We start from the raw sequence: 16,782 nt of genomic DNA on the forward strand, positions 1-16,782 counted from the left end.
ACTAAGGTGGGTGAATTATATACAATTTACAAATTCTTTGACAGTTAATTGACTCCTTAAACCTGGAAGACGTCTAGGTCTTAGAGGTCATCTTGTCTTACCTCCTGGCTGTTTTTTTTTTTTGCGGTACGCAGGCCTATCACTGTTGTGGCCTCCTCCATTGCGGAGCACAAGCTCTGGACGCGCAGCCTCAGCGGCCATGGCTCACGGGCCCAGCCGCTCCGCGGCACGTGGGATCCTCCCGGACCGGGGCACGAACCCGTGTCCCCCACACCGGCAGACGGACTCCCAACGACTGCGCCACCAGGGAAGCCCTGTTTTTTTTTTCTCTTTCTTTGGCCGCAGCCCAAGGCTTGTGGGATCTCAGTTCTCCCACCGGAGATTGAACCCAGCGGCCCCGAGTTCTAATCACTGGACCGCCAGGGAATTCCCATTGCCTCCTGATTCTTACAGAGGACGTGTCTGGGCCTGTGAGGGTATGAAAAACACCAGAGGGCGGGGCTGGCTTGTCCAAAAGGTCAGGATGGGTGGGGTGGTGGGCAATTTGGTGCAGCGAAGGGCAGAGAGAGGCAGAACATCAAGAAGCAAGCTGTTTCATTTCAGCATATAAATTTTGCATAATTTTTGAAAATAAAGCTTTAGTTTACAGTTTTAAGTTTTAATTTGCAAGTAATATATACGGATGGCCCTAGGGCCCCTAAAATCGATCATCTGGCCGGGCCACGCCTGAGTCAGGGTCTCATAGGAGCGCCTTTCCTAATTCCATCCTTTTGCCGGGGCCTGGGAGCCTCCTGGGCGCTAGAAAGGGCTTCTGCTGGTTTGGGCCTCCGCTCTGGAGTGGCCTGTGACCATTAACTCCCTCAACCTCCGCCCCCAGCCCAGGGCGGGCGCTGGGGGCGCCGGGTCACGTGGCAGCGGGAAGGTTTAACCCCGCAGCCTCTCGGAGCCCGACGACGGGACTTCTGGTTCCCAAGCGCATGGCCGCGGCCCTCGCGATACTCGCGGCGATACTGCTCCCCTGCTGGGACGCGTTCCCGCAATTTAAAAAGGGGTCTACAAAGGTGAGCCAAGAGAGCTTTTGGAACCTTCCACTCTAGCAGAGGGCGGTGGTCGAGGTATCATCGTCTAGCCAGAAGGTGCCAGTTGGGTTTTGAGAGAGAAGAGGGGGATGGGGGGAACCACCCCATATTGGCGATTTCTTCTCAGGCTGGAAGCTTGATAGGTTCCCAAAGAACTTCAAAGCCCTGCTTCACCTCCCTGGTGGTTCTGGAGGGGAAAGAAAGTGGCCTTATAACCAGCACCATCCCCTCCCTCCTCCCAACACCCGCTCCTGGACACTCGGTCCTGCCCGCCCACACCCCACTAAAGTGTGATCTGGGAGTATTTTCTCCCCCCAACAAAGGTCACCCTTTGGGACCCACAGAGCTGAGGGAGGCCCCCAGGAGAGGAGAAGCAGAGGGAAAAGCACTAAACTGCCACCCTTCCTCTCCCCCTGCTCCTCTGAGTACTGCTGGAGGGGTGCCGGGGGGGGGGGGGGGAAGGTGGGGTGACCATCTCAGGGCTTCTCTTACTGGACTCCTGGGGCTTTGGCAATGTCAGGGACCCCCCCTGACCCCTATACACAAACGCTGCCAGAGACTGGTGACTTAGGGCGGGTCCCCACAAACGAACGGGGCTAGGTGTTCCCACCACTCGGAGTGCTACAGCGACTGCTGTCTCATCAACTTGGACCATGGTGTGCCTTCTGTGTCCCTAGGGCCAGAATAACCATGATGTACTTGCCCCAAGTGAGACTCGGGTGGGGCAGCCCCTTCTGGTATGTAGGGTGGGGATGGGTTAAAAAACCCATGTGGCTGCACCTGCTTTTTTTGCCCTTTCCTTGGAGCAGCCTTTCCCCCTTCTCCACCTGGCAAACTCCTAATCGTCCTGCAATAACAACTCCAGCCACTTCCTCTGAGAAGACTTCCCTCCTTGGAGCTCTGACACTCTTGGGGACCCAGACCCTCAGCAGAGCATGTATCTCCCTGACTTCCCTGCCTTTGTCTGCCTCCGCCACTGGGCAGAGCTCTGCAAGGGAAGGATTAAGACATATTCACTTTTGAACCCCTACCCACCCAGTTTAGTGCCTGCACACAGTAGTGCTCAACAAATGTTTGTTGCATGAATGAATATCTCTACCCTAACATCACTGCAGCAAAGCGGGTGGGAAAAGACCTCTCAACCCATCCCTACCTCCCTGCCGCTATGACCTAATTTCTTGAGCTGAGCTGCCGTGGCAGGCTCACAGTTTTGGGATTGGACCTGAGTTTAAACCCTGGCTTTTCCAGCCCCTGTCTTTGTGACCTCAGACAGATCACTCCTGCTCTCTGAGCCTTAGTTTCCTCATCTGAAAAATGGGGTTAAAGTACCCACCCCACCACGTTGTTGGGAAGAGTATATGGTCATGGCAGTGACAGTGCTCAGTGGAAGCATGGTTGTTATTAGCTGGTGGAAATGCAGGGAGCAGAATGCATTGTACGTCTTGTTCTTGCTTGCCTTTTCTCCGGCCCTGGGCCCAAATCCTTCTACGGAGGATGGGCTCAGCTTCCATCTCCCTGTCTGGGGAGCTGCCATTGCCCAGGGAGCCAGTCAGGCCGCTCCTGTGGCCTAAGTCTACAGCTGAAGTGGCCGGAGGATCTTTTCATCATGGGCACTTGATCTACTTTATTTTGTCTATTTTCTCAAAATAACAAATGGGGTTACTATTATAATCCCCATTTGACGGATGCAGAAACTAAGACAAAGAAGCCTAAGGTCACAAAGTTATCAGCTGTAGAGCTGACAGCTCACGTCTGTCTCACTCCATCACTTATGATCTTGCTTCTGCTCCCCAAGGAGTTTAAACCCCCTTCTCTCCTGCACCTTGGTAACTCTCAACTCTCTTACCTGTTTTCCGCAGACCAAGGGCGCCATCAACATCATATGCCCCTGCCAAGTAGGCTTAAGTTGCATACACAAGGACCCAGTCTGTACCCACCGGTGCCATTTGATTTAGAGGATGCAGGCTGGTCACTGCCACCCCTCCCTCCCTCTCCCCCTGGCGGGGGGGCCATCTTGCTCAAAACACATTAAAGTCACTTCCAGGCTCTGGCTTCTGTCTGCACTTCCTGGGAGAGGGAACTGGATAGGGATTGCTCCAGTCTGGGGGTAGCTGAAAGGGGAGACAGGAGGCTTGATAGAGCTTCCCATGGGGTTTGGCCCTGTCTGGAGGCCTGGTGGCCTCAGGGCAGATCTGGGAGAGGGAACTTGATAGGGATTGCTCCAGTCTGGGGGTAGCTGAAAGGGGAGACAGGAGGCATGATAGAGCTTCCCATGGGGTTTGGCCCTGTCTGGAGGCCTGGTGGCCTCAGGGCAGATCTGGGGGAGGGAACTGGGGAGTAGGGGTGAGAAGAGGCTGCATCCAGGAAGGGCCAAGCCTTGGGAAGGAGGGCTATGTGGGAGGGGCACGGTTGAGGAATGTGCCTCGAGAGAGTATGTTGAGGTGCTCATGGATGGGTATGTGGTAGGGGGGACTGAGAGGGGGATCTGAATGCTTTTCCAGGGGAACATGAGGGTGGAGATCATTGAGAGAGTGTTTATGAGAATGCGTGTGAAGCATAAATGCAAAAATGTCCATGCCTGTGGTGGGAAAGTGACCTGGTGCAGTGATCTCTCCACGTTCTCTAATATCATCAGTTCCATTTTATGGATAAAGAAACTAGCTCACACAACTCAATAACAAAAAAGCAAACAACCCAATCGAAAAATGGGCCGAAGACCTAGATAGGCATTTCTCCAAAGAAGACATACGGATGGCCAATAGGCATATGAAAAGATGCTCAGCATCACTAATTATTAGAGAAATGCAAATCAAAACTATAATGAGGTACCACCTCACACGGGTCAGAATGGCCATCATTAAAAAGTCCACAAATAACAAATGCTGCAGAGGGTGTGGAGAAAAGGGAACCCTCCTACACTGTTGGTGGGGATGTAAATTGGTGCAGCCACTATGGAAAACAGTATGGAGATTCCTCAAAAAACTAAAAGTAGAGTTGCCATATGATCCTGCGATCCCACTCCTGGGCATTTATCTAGAGAAAACTATAATTTGAAAAGATACGTGCTGTTCACTGCAGCACTATTTACAATAGCCAAGACATGGAAAAACCTAAATGTCCATGGACAGATGAATGGATAAAGAAGATGTAGTACATATATACAATGGAATACTACTCAGCCATAAAAAGAATGAAGTAATGCCATTTGCAGCAACATGGATAGACCTAGAGATTATCATAATAAGCAAAGTAAGTCAGAAAGAGAAAGACAAATACCATATGATATCACTTATATGTGAAATATAAAATACAACACAAATGAACTTATCTATGAAACAGAAACAGATTCATAGACATAGAGAACAGACTTGTGGTTGCCAAGGGGGGACAGTGGGTAGGGGATGGATTGGGATTTTGGGATAAACAGATGCAAACTGTTATATATAGAATGGATAAACAACAGGTCCTACTGTATAGCACAAGGAACTATAATCAATATCCTGTGATAAAACATAATGGAAAAGAATATGAAAAAGGAATGTATATATATGTATAACTGCATCACTTTGCTGTATGGTAGAAATTAACATTGTAAATCAACTATACTAAAATGAAATACATTTTTTTTTTTTTTTTTTTTTTGCACGGGCCTCTCACTGTTGTGGCCTCTCCCATTGCAGAGCACAGGCTCCGGACGCGCAGGCTCAGCGGTCATGGCTCACGGGCCCAGCCGCTCCGCGGCCTGTGGGATCCTCCAGGACTGGGGCACGAACCTGTGTCCCCCTGCATCAGCAGGCGGACTCTCAACCACTGCGCCACCAGGGAAGCCCTGAAATACTTTTAAAAAAAATAAAGAAACTGAGGCTCAGAGAGCTACATGACTTGCCCAAGGTCTCACCATGGATTATCACCATGGGGTATTTTCTGCTGCAGTTATCCAAAAAACCAACCCAAACTGGTCTGGATGCTGAGGGAATTCACTGGGGGTCAGAACTAGAAGTACAGTAGCAGCCTGTCCTCAGGTCTGGCTGAATCCAGTAGCTCCATGGCCCTCAGGCTGGATTCCTTCCCAGTAGCTGCAAAAGTTCCAGATGTCACATAATAACAGCTAAGATTTATTGAGCACTTATTATGTTCCAGACACTGAGCAAAGTGCTTTTTTATCTGTATCAACTCCTCTTATTCTCACAACAGTTATAGTAGGTACTATAAATATCCCTATTTTACAAATATGGTATTGAGGCTCAAAGTACCCTTCTCAAAGGTTCAGAGTAGGGGTGAGGCTGGGATTTGAATCCAGGCTGTCTTGCTCCACAGGGCAGGCTCTTAACCACAAATCCACCTCACATATGCCAATCATGCCTCCCAGAGAAAGGAAACATCTGTCTCAAAATTCTCAGCAAACGTGCTAAGATCGATTCTGATTGGATTTGCTTAGTCGGCATGCTCAACCCTGAACCAATCATTGCTGTGGAATTAGCCGATTGACTTAGCCTGGCTTATGTGGGAGGGTGCAAAGGTGGAGTCAGCCTCTCTGGGACTATTCCGATGGGGGTGGGTGCAGGTTTTACCTGGTGTCTCCCCAGCCAAGAGGTCACCAACACAGTCAGGACTCAGAACATCATCGCCTTTCCTGGCCAGATCCTGATGAAGATGCGTGGCCTCAGCTCTGATGTCTGGACCCACTCTCCTGGGTCAGACTGGAACACCGAGACTCTACCCCCAGTCCAGCCTGTCCTGGGGGTTACCTTGCCCTGGACCCACCCACCACTCCTCATTTGACATAACCACAGTGTAACTCAGAGATCCTTTGCCTCACGCAGAAATCAGAAATTGCTTTTTCTCCTGTCTCATTATATATCAATCATTTCCCTCATGTCACCAAAGTACTTTTTCAAACAGTAATGACTGCCTAATTTTATTATATATGTGGACCCATATTTACTTAACTATTTCCCTGTGAGTAGACAGTAAGATCATTTCCAAGTCCAAACCATCTATGTTCTTTAGGATACAACTTTACAGTTGCAGAAGCAAAAACCTATCCTAATGATGGCTTGAGCAAGGTAGATGCTTCCTCTCTCATCTGGTAGTTGGGGGAGGCTGGCTGGAGGCTCATGCTGGGTGAGATTGTCCACGCCTCCACCTCCTTCCACCCTCTTGCTCAGCCATCTGCTGCATTGTTTCCTTTTCTTTTTTTCTTCCCCTTAATTTTTTACAACGCGGCACACACAGAAACATCATATGTGTATAGTACCTTGGGGTAAGAGTAGAAGGGCCTTGGGGCCTTAAAGAGGCTCTCCTGAGGGCAGAAGGCATCCACATTTCCAGACACACTAGTCAAGAAGCTCTGACCCAGGATGTCAAAGATGACGTATCACCATAACTGCTGTGTCCACATTCCAGTCAGAAGAAAGGGGGTAGAGGGACGGCAAGTAGCTCAGTCTTCCTAAAAGGGCATGACCAAGAGGCCACAGGAATTGTTTTCACTTACATCTGATTGGGCAAAACTTAGTCACATGGCTGCAGATAGCTGCAAGGGAGACTGGGAAGTGTAGTTTTCATGTGGGCATCTGTGTGCCCAGCTAAAGCTTGGGGGGTTCTATTATTAAAGGACAAAAGGAGAATGTACCGTGGGAGCAATTCACTGCCACAAAACCTTTTATTATTATTTTTAACAAGCCAGGGGAACTTGGCTCCCAGGACCTAGAGCTATCGATGTACTGGTAGATAGCTCGAATCGGGTAGTTTGTTTTGTCGTTGTTGATTTGTATGAGTTTTTTTTTTTTAATTTTTACTGGAGTATAGTTGATTTAAAATGTTGTGTTAGTTTCAGGTGTACAGCAAAGTGAATCAGTTATACATATACATATATCCACTCTATTTTAGATTCTTTTCCCATGCAGGCTATTACAGAGTATTGAGTAGAGTTCCCTGTGCTGTACAGTAGGTCCTTATTAGTTTATATGAGTTCTTTATATATCTTGGGCATTAACACCTTATTGGATATATCATTTGCAATATCTTCTCCCATTTGTTTATTTTTGCTTTTGTTTCCCTTTGCCTGAGGAATCACATTTAGAAATATACAGCTAAGACCGATGCAAAGACTTGCCTACGCTTAGGTAGGAAGACTCCCATTTTTTTTTTCTTTTTTTTTTTTGCGATGCCAGGCAGCTTGCAGGATCTTAGTTCCCCAACCAGGGATGGAACCCGAGCCCCCTGCAGTGGAAGCTCAGAGCCCTAACCGTTGAACCGCCAGGGAATTCCCAAGGAAGACTCCATTTTTGATGATTGGCCAATGACAGCTTTCAAGCTCTCACTCCCTTTTTGCCCCACATCTAGGCCAGCTGCTAAAAGCACTTGCTTCCTCCCTTGGTGCTGGTGGGAGGTGCAAACCACACAAATCACAGCCTGCCCAGGGAACCCTCACCCTGGCCCCATCTCCCAGCCGCAGTAAAAGTCAAAGCCACCCGCCCCTTCATCCTTGCCACTCACACCTCCTTGCACCTGTGCTGCTGTCCCCAGAAAGTTCCATTATTCTAGTAATAAACATTTCCATATTGTCTGGGTATGTGTGGCATCATCCATTCCAACATCCAAACCAATTTTGGGTAAGGGGGTGATTTCGCCCTCTGTGAGGCACCCAGAAAACCTGTGAGTTCTCCAATTCTCTTTCCCTGCGATGGCTGGGTGACAAGGTGAGGATCTATTGCTGGGAGGTGCCTGGATTGCTAAGTCACCACAGGGAGGACAGTGGCCCCGGAGAGCGTCCTGACTCACAGCAAGAAATCCACTTGTGTTGTGTTAAGCCTCTGTGATTCCTGGACAGTTTGTTCCCACAGCATTTCCGTACCTACTGTGACTAATATGTGTAAAAATGTCTCTTGCTGCTCTGCCCGCAGCATTATCACCCGCTCCCACTCCCGAGACTTAGGCACTTTGTTCTGATTATCCGCTGCCACAACCCACTCACCATTTGTGTTTTGTGCGTCCTGGGCTTGTAACTCTTGTGCTCGCCAAGAAGGCCTACAGAAATGCGTTTTGGCGCACTGCATTTTCTCAAGAGAGGGAGTTACTGAAATTCTAATTGAAAGCCTCTGGAGAAAGGGAGTGGAAAGATGAAACCCAGAGTCTAATCTTCTGTTACTTGATAGCTTTGTGACTTTGGGGAGGTTTGGCAGCTTCTCTGGGCCTTCGTCACCTCATCTGCAAAACAAATATTCACAATGCTGTTTGTTACTAATAATACACAATTGGATTGGATGAGAGAGTCTTTTGAGATCCTTCTAACTGAGGACTTCTAACTGTAAAGCTAATAACAGCTTCTATTTATTGGGTGCCTACTCCACGCAGAGCAAAATATCTACTATTTAATTTAAGCATTGCGTCATCCCTGTGATGTACTCTTATTATGCCGCATCTTGCAGAAGGGGAAACCGAGGCTCAAAGAGGTTAAGAAGGCTGCCCAAGATCACACAGCCAGTAGGCAGCAGAGCTGGGATTGAACCCAGATCTCGCCGGTGCCAGAGTCCAATCACACAGACTAGATACTCTGCTGGCAGCAAGATGAGCACAGCAAACGGTCCAGGAAGCAGCAGTGGTTCTTGGGAAACATCAGCTTTATCCCCATTGCTTGCTCCTCTGTCCTTTTGGTCTGGGAACTGGCACTGCGGGCATCTCCCTGTCAACATCAGGACTGGGCAATCACACGTCATTACCCACCCTCCAGGCCTCAGTCACATGGCACTCACATTGCAGATGCAGGGTATGTAGCTGGACCTTAGAGGCACGGCCACAACCTCTGGTCCCTGACGTGGCGGCAGCGCTCCTGGTCATCTTCTTCCTCCTCTCTTTTTTCTTGCTCCTCACTGGGGGCTCATTTTTCCAGGGAGAAGTCAAAAGTTTGGTAAGGAACGTAGAGGGCACACCATCTGCCACCATCCTAAGACTTTGTTTGGGGAGGGTTGTTTGGGGAGGGTGGGTGGGCACAGAGCCTCATGTGGGTGAAAACTGGAAGTGGGGGACAGCAGGGAGTGCTGGGTGGAGGATGTCTGGGGGGACAAAGAAAGCGCACCAGAGTCATGGGAGCTGTGCCGGGGTGCTGCTGGGTGCTGTCACTGCAGAGATGAACACAACACAGCACTCCCATCCCAGGCTCGCTCACGTCTGGTAAGAGAGACAGACATTCATTCCTCCACACGTTTTATTGAGCACCTACTACATGTAAGTGATTTTTTTTTTTTTCTAGGTGCTAGTGATGGGGCTGTGAACAAGACACAAAAATCCTTGCCCTGGGAGAGCTGACATTCTATTGTAGGAGGCAAATAAGTAAAATATTAATGTAATTCCAGGTGATCAACACCTGAGGACAAAGAAAATAAGGAAGGGGCTTCAGGAGTTGTGGCGTGAGGAGAGGGTGCTCAGGGAAGACCTTACTGACGATGGGAATTTAAGCAAAGACCTAAAGGGTGTGAGGTCTTTCCTAAAGGGAGCCAGGCAGGCAGTGGAAAGAGCAGTCCAGGTGGAGTAACAGTCAGGACAAAGGTCTAGAGGAGGGACCTTGCCTGGCATATTCAAGGAATAGAAAATAGCAGTGAGAGAGAATGGAAATAATAGGAGATGAGGTCAGAGAGATCAAAGGAACATTATAATATTCTCCTTTGTTCAGCAGTTTTGCATTCAGCACCCACTGTGTGTGAGGACTTTAGTCCTAGCATCTAAGAAATACAGCAGTGAACAAGAGAGCAAAAATCCCTGCCCTCCTGGAGTTGAGGGAGAGATAGAAAAATTTAAAAACAAGATAAAGAAGATAATTTCAGAGAGTCAGATGTGTTGTGAACATGGTAAACCCAGGTGATGGGACTGCTCTGGCTAGGTGTCCAGGAAGGCCGCAGCCGGGACGGGAGAGGGAAGCAGGCAGGTGGAGCTAACGGGGCCTGGCGTGCTGAGCAGGGCAGGCATTTGTTGGTTTTGTTCCCAGCTGTATCTCCAGGGCCTGGACACAGTAGGTGCTCAGTATTTGCTTGTTGAAAGACTATTGAAAATGTCTGATGGAGGGATGATGGGTGACGTCATAAGCCCCAGCATTGGGGGCCGTTGATGTGTGTGAGTGTGTGTGTGTTTGGGGGGCGTGTAGGTGACAATCAAACTCAGCTGAAAGGGTAAGTCAGAGTTTGCAGGAGAGCAGCTTGTGCAGTGGCAGACAGGAAGGTCTGGCTCACCCAGAGGAGACGTAACCTATTCTGGGGACACTAAGGGCAAACCTTCCAAAACTGTTTAGTTCCCTCCAGGCACAAGTCAGGTCCTGCGGGTGCCTTCTGTCCGCCCCCCACCCCCCCAGCCGCAGAGATGCCCCGGGGCCCTGTCCAGAGACTGCCCAGCCCGGCGGGTGGAGGAGAAGTGAGGGCGCTGTGTGGGAGGAGGCAGGCGGGGGCCCGCGGTGGAGCCGTCTCCCCGCAGGACACTGGGGAGATTTGCTTTCCCGGGCAAGTGCACGAGTGGATGCTGCCGCCGGGCGGCAGAGAACTGCCAGTCGCACAGCTCCTTAAAGGGGTCCGAGGGCGGCACGTGTCACACGGAGGTGGGTGTCGGTGCCCGGTGGAGCTGAGGGGGAGGAACCCACGGAAGGTGGAGCCTGGGCACACCCAGAGGCCAGGGAAGGCCGGGGGGCTGGGGGGGGGGCGGCGGAAATGACCCGGGAATTCTCTGCTGGGGAAGCCTTTGGACAGACCCAAGGTGGGTCCCCACTCCAGGGGCTTGGAATCCTGGATGGGGGGGCATGGGGCATGGCGATGCTTCTTTCTCTAATATGGGTTCCCTTTCTTCAGGGGTCATCTTAGCAAACCCTGAAAGTAGCACTGTAAATGGGCACAGTTAGGTCTGGCCCTCACCCTTTCTACCTCTGCCTTAACCACCCTCCTCCCAAGCCCCAGGAGTTCTGCCGTGGCCTCCTGGGGGGAGGTGGGCTGAGGCAGCCTCTGAACTGCGTGTGCAGGAGAGGGGAGTTGACTTACCTATGAAAGGATTTAAGGAGCTGAGATGGGGTTCCCTCTCAGTGTTCATCCACTTAGGACTGGCAGATGGGTTAACAAGGGAAAGGTGATGCCAGGGATGGAGTGAAGAGAACATTTAGCAACCCTAGGGGTCAGCCTGGAGGAGGTGACCAGAGACTCTGAGCAGCTGGGTGTGGAGGTCTTTATGCCCAGGCTCCTCTGTTGTGCACAAGCAGATGGGCCCCAGAGCTGGGCTGTGGTGAAAGTGGGGGCTGGCCCTCGGGGCTGAGGGCAGAGCAACCCCCGAGATCGAGGTCAAAGTCTCGCCTTTCCCAGACATTCCTCGGCCTTTATAACTAATGTCCCGGCCAGCAGGGCCTGACTCATATATTTCCGAAGAATGAGAAATCGTTTACAATCATCTATGGCCATTGTAAGAAAACTGAAAAAAAAAAAAGCCAGCTAAGGAAACTTTCTTTTAATGATCTTTCTTCCTTGCCTCCCCCCACTTCTTCTCCACCTACTCCTGTGCCTACCCAGAACTGTGTGTTCCTGTCCCTGGTCCCCAGAGCCTCCCCCAACAGGGGAGGAACAAGGAGGGAGGGGTGATGCACAGTCATTGCAATAAAGAGCTTTCAATGTTTGCTGGCAGCCACTGCCCCCCTTCCTTGCTGAACCCCAATATTGTTTGGGCACTAATGTGCCCAGCCCTGGAGAGGGATCATAATTAGTCTAAGCCAGTCATGGCAATCCCATTCCCTTTGCTTTCCCAGCCTCCCTTGCAGCTAGAGGTGGTCAGGTGACCCATTTGTAGCCATGGAGATGTGGAGACGTCAGCCCGGAGGCGTTAGGGCAAGATAAGAAGGTACCCCAGGAGAAGCACTCTGCCCTCACCCCTCCCCAACCCAGCCTCTACCCAAGGCTTCCTAGCACATGGTGAGAGGATCTGACGTTAGGAGCTGCTGTGAAGGCATTTGCTGAGAGGAGGTGAAGAGACCTGCAGGTCTGCCAGCACCCAAACAAATGCCGGCACTTCCATCTCTAGGCTTCTTCACGCCTGAGAAATATTGGGCTGGCCAAAAAGTTCGTTCGTATTTTTTCTGTAAGATGTTATGGAAAACCCCGAATGAATTTTTGGCCAACCCAACATATGCCCCCTTTGTTTAAGTCATAATTACTTGGGTTTTTGTTGTTGTTGTTACTTACAGCTGAATCCAGTCTTAACTCATAAACCTAATGGTTACTCTAAGGATTCATTATCCCAGAACTACAGAATCCTGGGGCTGGGAGAGCATCTCAATTTCATTATCACTCTCCCTCATTTATGTGAATCTCCTCTCCAGCATCCCCACCCAGGGGTCAATGACCCTCCGCTTGTACATCTCAGTGACCGGCACCTCAGGACTGCCTAAGGAAACCCAGGTTTGATGGCTCCAGGGGGTATAAAATTTTTGTATTAAGTCAAAACTAAATTCCTTACAATGCCACCCATCTGTCTTAGTATGTATAATTAGGAAAGAACAGGGAATTGTAGAAAGCGTAGGAGGTGGAGTTGGATGGGTTTAGTGGCAACTTTTTTTAATTACATGACATTGGGCAAGTTACTTAACCTCTCTGATCCTTAGTTTCTTTTATCTATAAAGTGGAGACAATGAATTCTCCTTCCCGAGGTCATTGTGAGAATTTGCTAGCACAGAGTAAGCCTATAGCAATTGTTTGCGGTCTGACCCCTTAACACACAGATTGTGTCAGCTAGCTGTCACATCTGAAATTTTGGCCCAGAAAAGAGGTGAGAGCCCAGGAGAGGGGACTGGTAAGTTTTGATGCAGGGCAAAGAAGATGGGCCGTTATAACTCCCCACCAGAGATGTGTGTGTGTGTGTGCCTGTCTGCTTGAGAACTTGAGGGGCAATGAGGGCCTCCTAGGGAGGTGTGATTGTTCCTCAGAAATGGAAACATAGGTCTTCCCTGGTGGTGCAGTGGTTAAGAATTCGCCTGCCAATGCAGAGGACACTGGTTCGAGCCCTGGTCCGGGAAGATCCCACATGCCACAGAGCAACTGAGCCCTTGCACCACAACTACTGAGCCTGTGCTCTGGAGCCCACGAGCCACAACTACTGAGCCTGCGTGCCACAACTACTGAAGCCCACGCACCTAGAGCCTGTGCTCTGCAACAAGAGAAGCCACCGCAATGAGAAGCCCACGCACCGCAACGGAGAGTAGCCCCCCACTCACCGCAACTAGAGAAAGCCCTCATGCAGCAACAGACCCAATGCAGCCGAAACTAAAATAAATTAAATAAATTAAAAAGAAAAAAAAAGAAGAAGACAAAGAAATGGAAACATTCCCAGCCTGGCTGGGCCTGTTGCACAACCTTGTCTCCAGTCTGTCAGCCCCATCCTGCCTGGCCCCAGACCCATTCCTCCTTCTCGGAGGACACCTGCCCTGATGGAGTGGAAAGATTGATGTAACATCAAGGAAGACGCTGATTCAGCAAGAACATCCAGGAGCCTGGGGAAGGTTTGCAAGAGGGGCTTTAATTGCCAAGAATCCAATTAGAAGACGGAGGTGCCGGTCTAGGGGCGGCCAGCCAGGGAAAGGTGGTGGAGGACGAGCGCCCTGTGGCGTGCCAGCCTGGGTGAGTGTCCTCACTTTCTGGAGCGGCTAGCATCGAGGCAGACGCCAAAGTTGGTGTTGGTGATGGAGCCCACGATGGTCCTGTCCACCTCACAGGTCAGACCGCGCTCACAGGGACACTTGTAGTAAACCCCATAGAGGGTCTGCAGAGATACGGAGCCAGCGGAGTCACAGGCTGTGGGAGCCACTTTGGGCATCGCCTGCCCTGCCTCTTTCAGATGGTGCTTCTCCTGACTGCCTCCCCAGGGGGCGCTGTGGGCCTGGAGGACTTGGGTTCTGGTCTCTGCTGTGTGGCTCGCTTGCTCTTACTAACTTGCTCTCTCTGGGAAGCCTCTAGCTACCCATCCATGAAACAGGGATAACAGATGGCTGCCCCACCCATCTCACTGGTCCGTGGTGAGGGTCAAGAGAGGGGATGGGATGGGAAAGGGCTTTGAAGCCTGCTGACCTCCCTCTCATCTCCTCAACGTTCCGTGTCCAGACGGAGCCCCCTCCCTGATTCCCCTTCCGCCCCCCAAGCCTCGAGGGCCCTCCGCCTCGGAGCTGTCCTCCCCGCCGCCACCCCGCCCCGGCACTCGGCACTCACAAAGGCGGAGCACTCGCTGCTCTCTCTGGCCTTGGGTGCGCAGCGGGCCAGGCTCAGGCCGGTATCGCGGTGGCAGCACTTGCTCTGGCACTGGACACTGTTCAGGCAGAGTTCGCCCTCTTTCTGCCAGGGGAAGCCCGTCAGCCCAGACCCACCTCCATTTGATCCCTTCTCCACCCAGAGCCCCACCTCGCCACACACTACCCGGTTGGGGGAGGCATGTGTGAAGGAATCCAGCCCCTGGGGCTGGCGGCCTCTCCTCCCACCCCGACCGCCCATCCACCCACGTGAGAAGCGGGCAGTGTGGTGCCAGAGAAGCAGCCCCGGGCCAGGGACAGGACACCTGGCTTCTAGGACTGGCCGTGCTACCAACTCCCTGGGTGACCCTGGGCAAGTCACTGGCCCACCCTATGCCTCAGAGTTCCCATCTGGAATAGCTACTTGTGGCCCGCAAACAGGGTCTCCAAACCTCTGTGTCCCCCAATCCCTCGAGGAGCCTGTGAAGGTTGAGGACCCTCTCTCCCTGGAAAATTCCTCCCTCCCTCCCCCCACAGACTCTTATAAATAAATCTCAGGGGCATCCCGGAACCTCCGAGTCCATGCATGGCCCTGAGTTAAGAACCTGTGAACTGAGTTCTTAACCCAAAGGGCTTTTGCAATTGTGCCCTTGGTGGAGAGGCAGCGTGGGCAGTGGTGAGATCCTGGCTCTGGAGCCTGCCAGCCCAGGCGCCAACCCCTGCTCAAGACTTTCCAGCTGTGTGACCTCAGGCAGGTGACTGAATCTTCCCCGTGTCAGCTTTCCATCTGGAAACAGGGTTGATCAGAATAGTACCTATCTCACGTGGCTCTTATGAGGACTAAATACGGAAGTATTCCTGAGGCATTTGGAGCTGGTCTGGTCAGGCTAGGTCAGAAGCCAGAATCACTGGGGAAGCTTTTTAAACTACTGAACCTTCTGAGCCAGAGTTTCTGGGGCAGGAGCCCAGGGCTCTTAATTTTATTTATTTATTTTTGGCCGCACCACGGCTTGCAGGATCTTAGTTCCCTAACCTGGGATGGAACCGTGGCAGTGAAAGCGCTGAGTCCTAACCACTGGACTGCAAGGGAATTCCGCTCTGGAATTTTATAAAGTGCCCTCAGCCAGGTTGAACCGCTGCTCTGAGCATACTCCATGCTGATCAACCTCCTCTGGGGCCACTGGGGAAGGGGCGTGGGACAGGAATGGGCAGTAAAGGAAGAGACGCCTTACCTCCCAGCCCTTGGGTAGCCCCACGTGGGGACAACTTGACCCACCCAGAGGTCAAGATCCAAGCTTAAAAAGAATTCCCACCTCGGGGTTCAGATGACTTCTGCCCTGAAGACCCTCTTACCAGGTTGATAATGAGTCCCCGGGGGTCGGGGACTGCATAGGCTACCGCGAGGGCAAGGGGTAGGAGGACGAGGACCTTCTCCATGATGAATGGGCACAGCTGGCGTATGTAGTGGCCGGCAGGTCAGGTGGCAAAAGACAGAGCCAGAGGGGGTGGTGGGGCTATAAAAGGGACCTCACCCACACGTGACCCATCTTCCCAGTCCCGCAGGGCCTGCCGTGGGTAGAGACCCAGCTGTGGCCAATCTGCTGGGGTGGGTCCTGATAAGGTAGCTGGGTACCACCTGGCACCTGGTGACTTGTGTGTGTGTGTGTGTGTGTGTGTGTGTGTGTGTGTGTGTGTGTGTGTGTGTGTTGGGCGGGGGGTGCTGATATGGCAGCATTGTTAAGAGTGGGAACTCTGGGACACTTTTACCTGTACGAGTTATTAGCTGGGCAAGTTATCTGTTCTGAATCTGTCCCCTTATCTGTCAACTGATAAGAGGTGTGAGAGTTGAGTGAATTAACATATGTTGTATACATAATACACATAGCCTGGGACAGGGCTCGGCATGTGAGCAGTACACGTTAGCTGCCATCACTGCTGTATTCACCTCTGGCGCCCTGAGCTCTGTGGCAGGGCTGGGACTAGGGTGAGGCAACTGAGACACCTAGAGTGTGAGCACGTCCTTAAATTTTGCATCCTAGACACCTCTCTTGCCTCACCCCAGTCTGGGCCCTGCTTTTGACCAGGTATGTGGCAGTATCAGGCTCGCGTGAGGAGGGGGCCCAGTTTCCCCACCCTCAACCTTCCCAGGCCCCCTCGGGGATTTTCAGGTGGGGCCGGGGCCCTGGGCCTGCGACCAGCCCTGCGACCCCTGGCCGAGGGGTATGTGTTCTCACTCCAGGTGTACCACCCTCCCACCCTCCCACTGGGGGTGCCTGCAGGAGTGATTTAGGGGCGCTTAGGAAGTCCTTCTCCAGCGACTCTCTCCCGTTCCTTTCCACTTCATTTAACATGTGCAATTCCAGCATTAAAGACTCACCACTGTAGTTAATGCTCCACTCACCCCGCCCCCCACCCCAGGCCACGTGTGCGCACGAGCAGTCGTTAGTCCTGGCTGAGGATAAGGGTCTC

At 51.6% G+C, this 16,782-nt stretch overlaps 2 protein-coding genes across 3 annotated transcripts; one reads left to right on the top strand and one right to left on the bottom strand.

Annotated features, from left to right (window-relative positions):
• Positions 1 to 977: 977 nt before the first annotated feature.
• Positions 978 to 3,034, top strand: CLPSL2 (colipase like 2). The gene is given in 4 exon segments (XM_065886372.1): positions 978 to 1,060; positions 1,677 to 1,735; positions 1,738 to 1,787; positions 2,939 to 3,034. Coding segments are annotated over 4 exon segments (288 nt in total).
• A 10,687-nt stretch (positions 3,035 to 13,721) lies between these two features.
• On the bottom strand, positions 13,722 to 15,750 carry CLPS (colipase). Of its 2 annotated transcripts, XM_065886207.1 has the most exons (3): positions 15,667 to 15,750; positions 14,297 to 14,419; positions 13,722 to 13,853 (listed from the first exon to the last, which is right to left on the bottom strand). In XM_065886207.1, exons 1-3 carry the CDS (start codon positions 15,748 to 15,750, stop codon positions 13,722 to 13,724), a joined length of 339 nt encoding a protein of 112 aa, XP_065742279.1. The 2 variants fall into 2 exon arrangements, with proteins under 2 accessions (XP_065742279.1, XP_065742280.1); XM_065886208.1 differs by lacking the exon at positions 14,297 to 14,419.
• Between the last annotated feature and the right edge of the window lie 1,032 nt (positions 15,751 to 16,782).

This window comes from Phocoena phocoena, chromosome 10 (assembly GCF_963924675.1).
Source record: "Phocoena phocoena chromosome 10, mPhoPho1.1, whole genome shotgun sequence".
Taxonomy (NCBI): Eukaryota; Metazoa; Chordata; class Mammalia; order Artiodactyla; family Phocoenidae; genus Phocoena; species Phocoena phocoena.

What these genes read in the sequence shown, in the direction of transcription:
- CLPS (XM_065886207.1), bottom strand. Translation starts at nt 15,750, where the DNA reads ATGGAGAAGGTCCTCGTCCTCCTACCCCTTGCCCTCGCGGTAGCCTAT. An exon ending in GGGGACTCATTATCAACCTG is followed by an intron (nt 14,420 to 15,666) that starts GTAAGAGGGTCT and finishes TTCCCCTGGCAG; the next exon opens with AAAGAGGGCGAACTCTGCCT. An exon ending in GCAGCGAGTGCTCCGCCTTT is followed by an intron (nt 13,854 to 14,296) that starts GTGAGTGCCGAG and finishes GTATCTCTGCAG; the next exon opens with ACCCTCTATGGGGTTTACTA.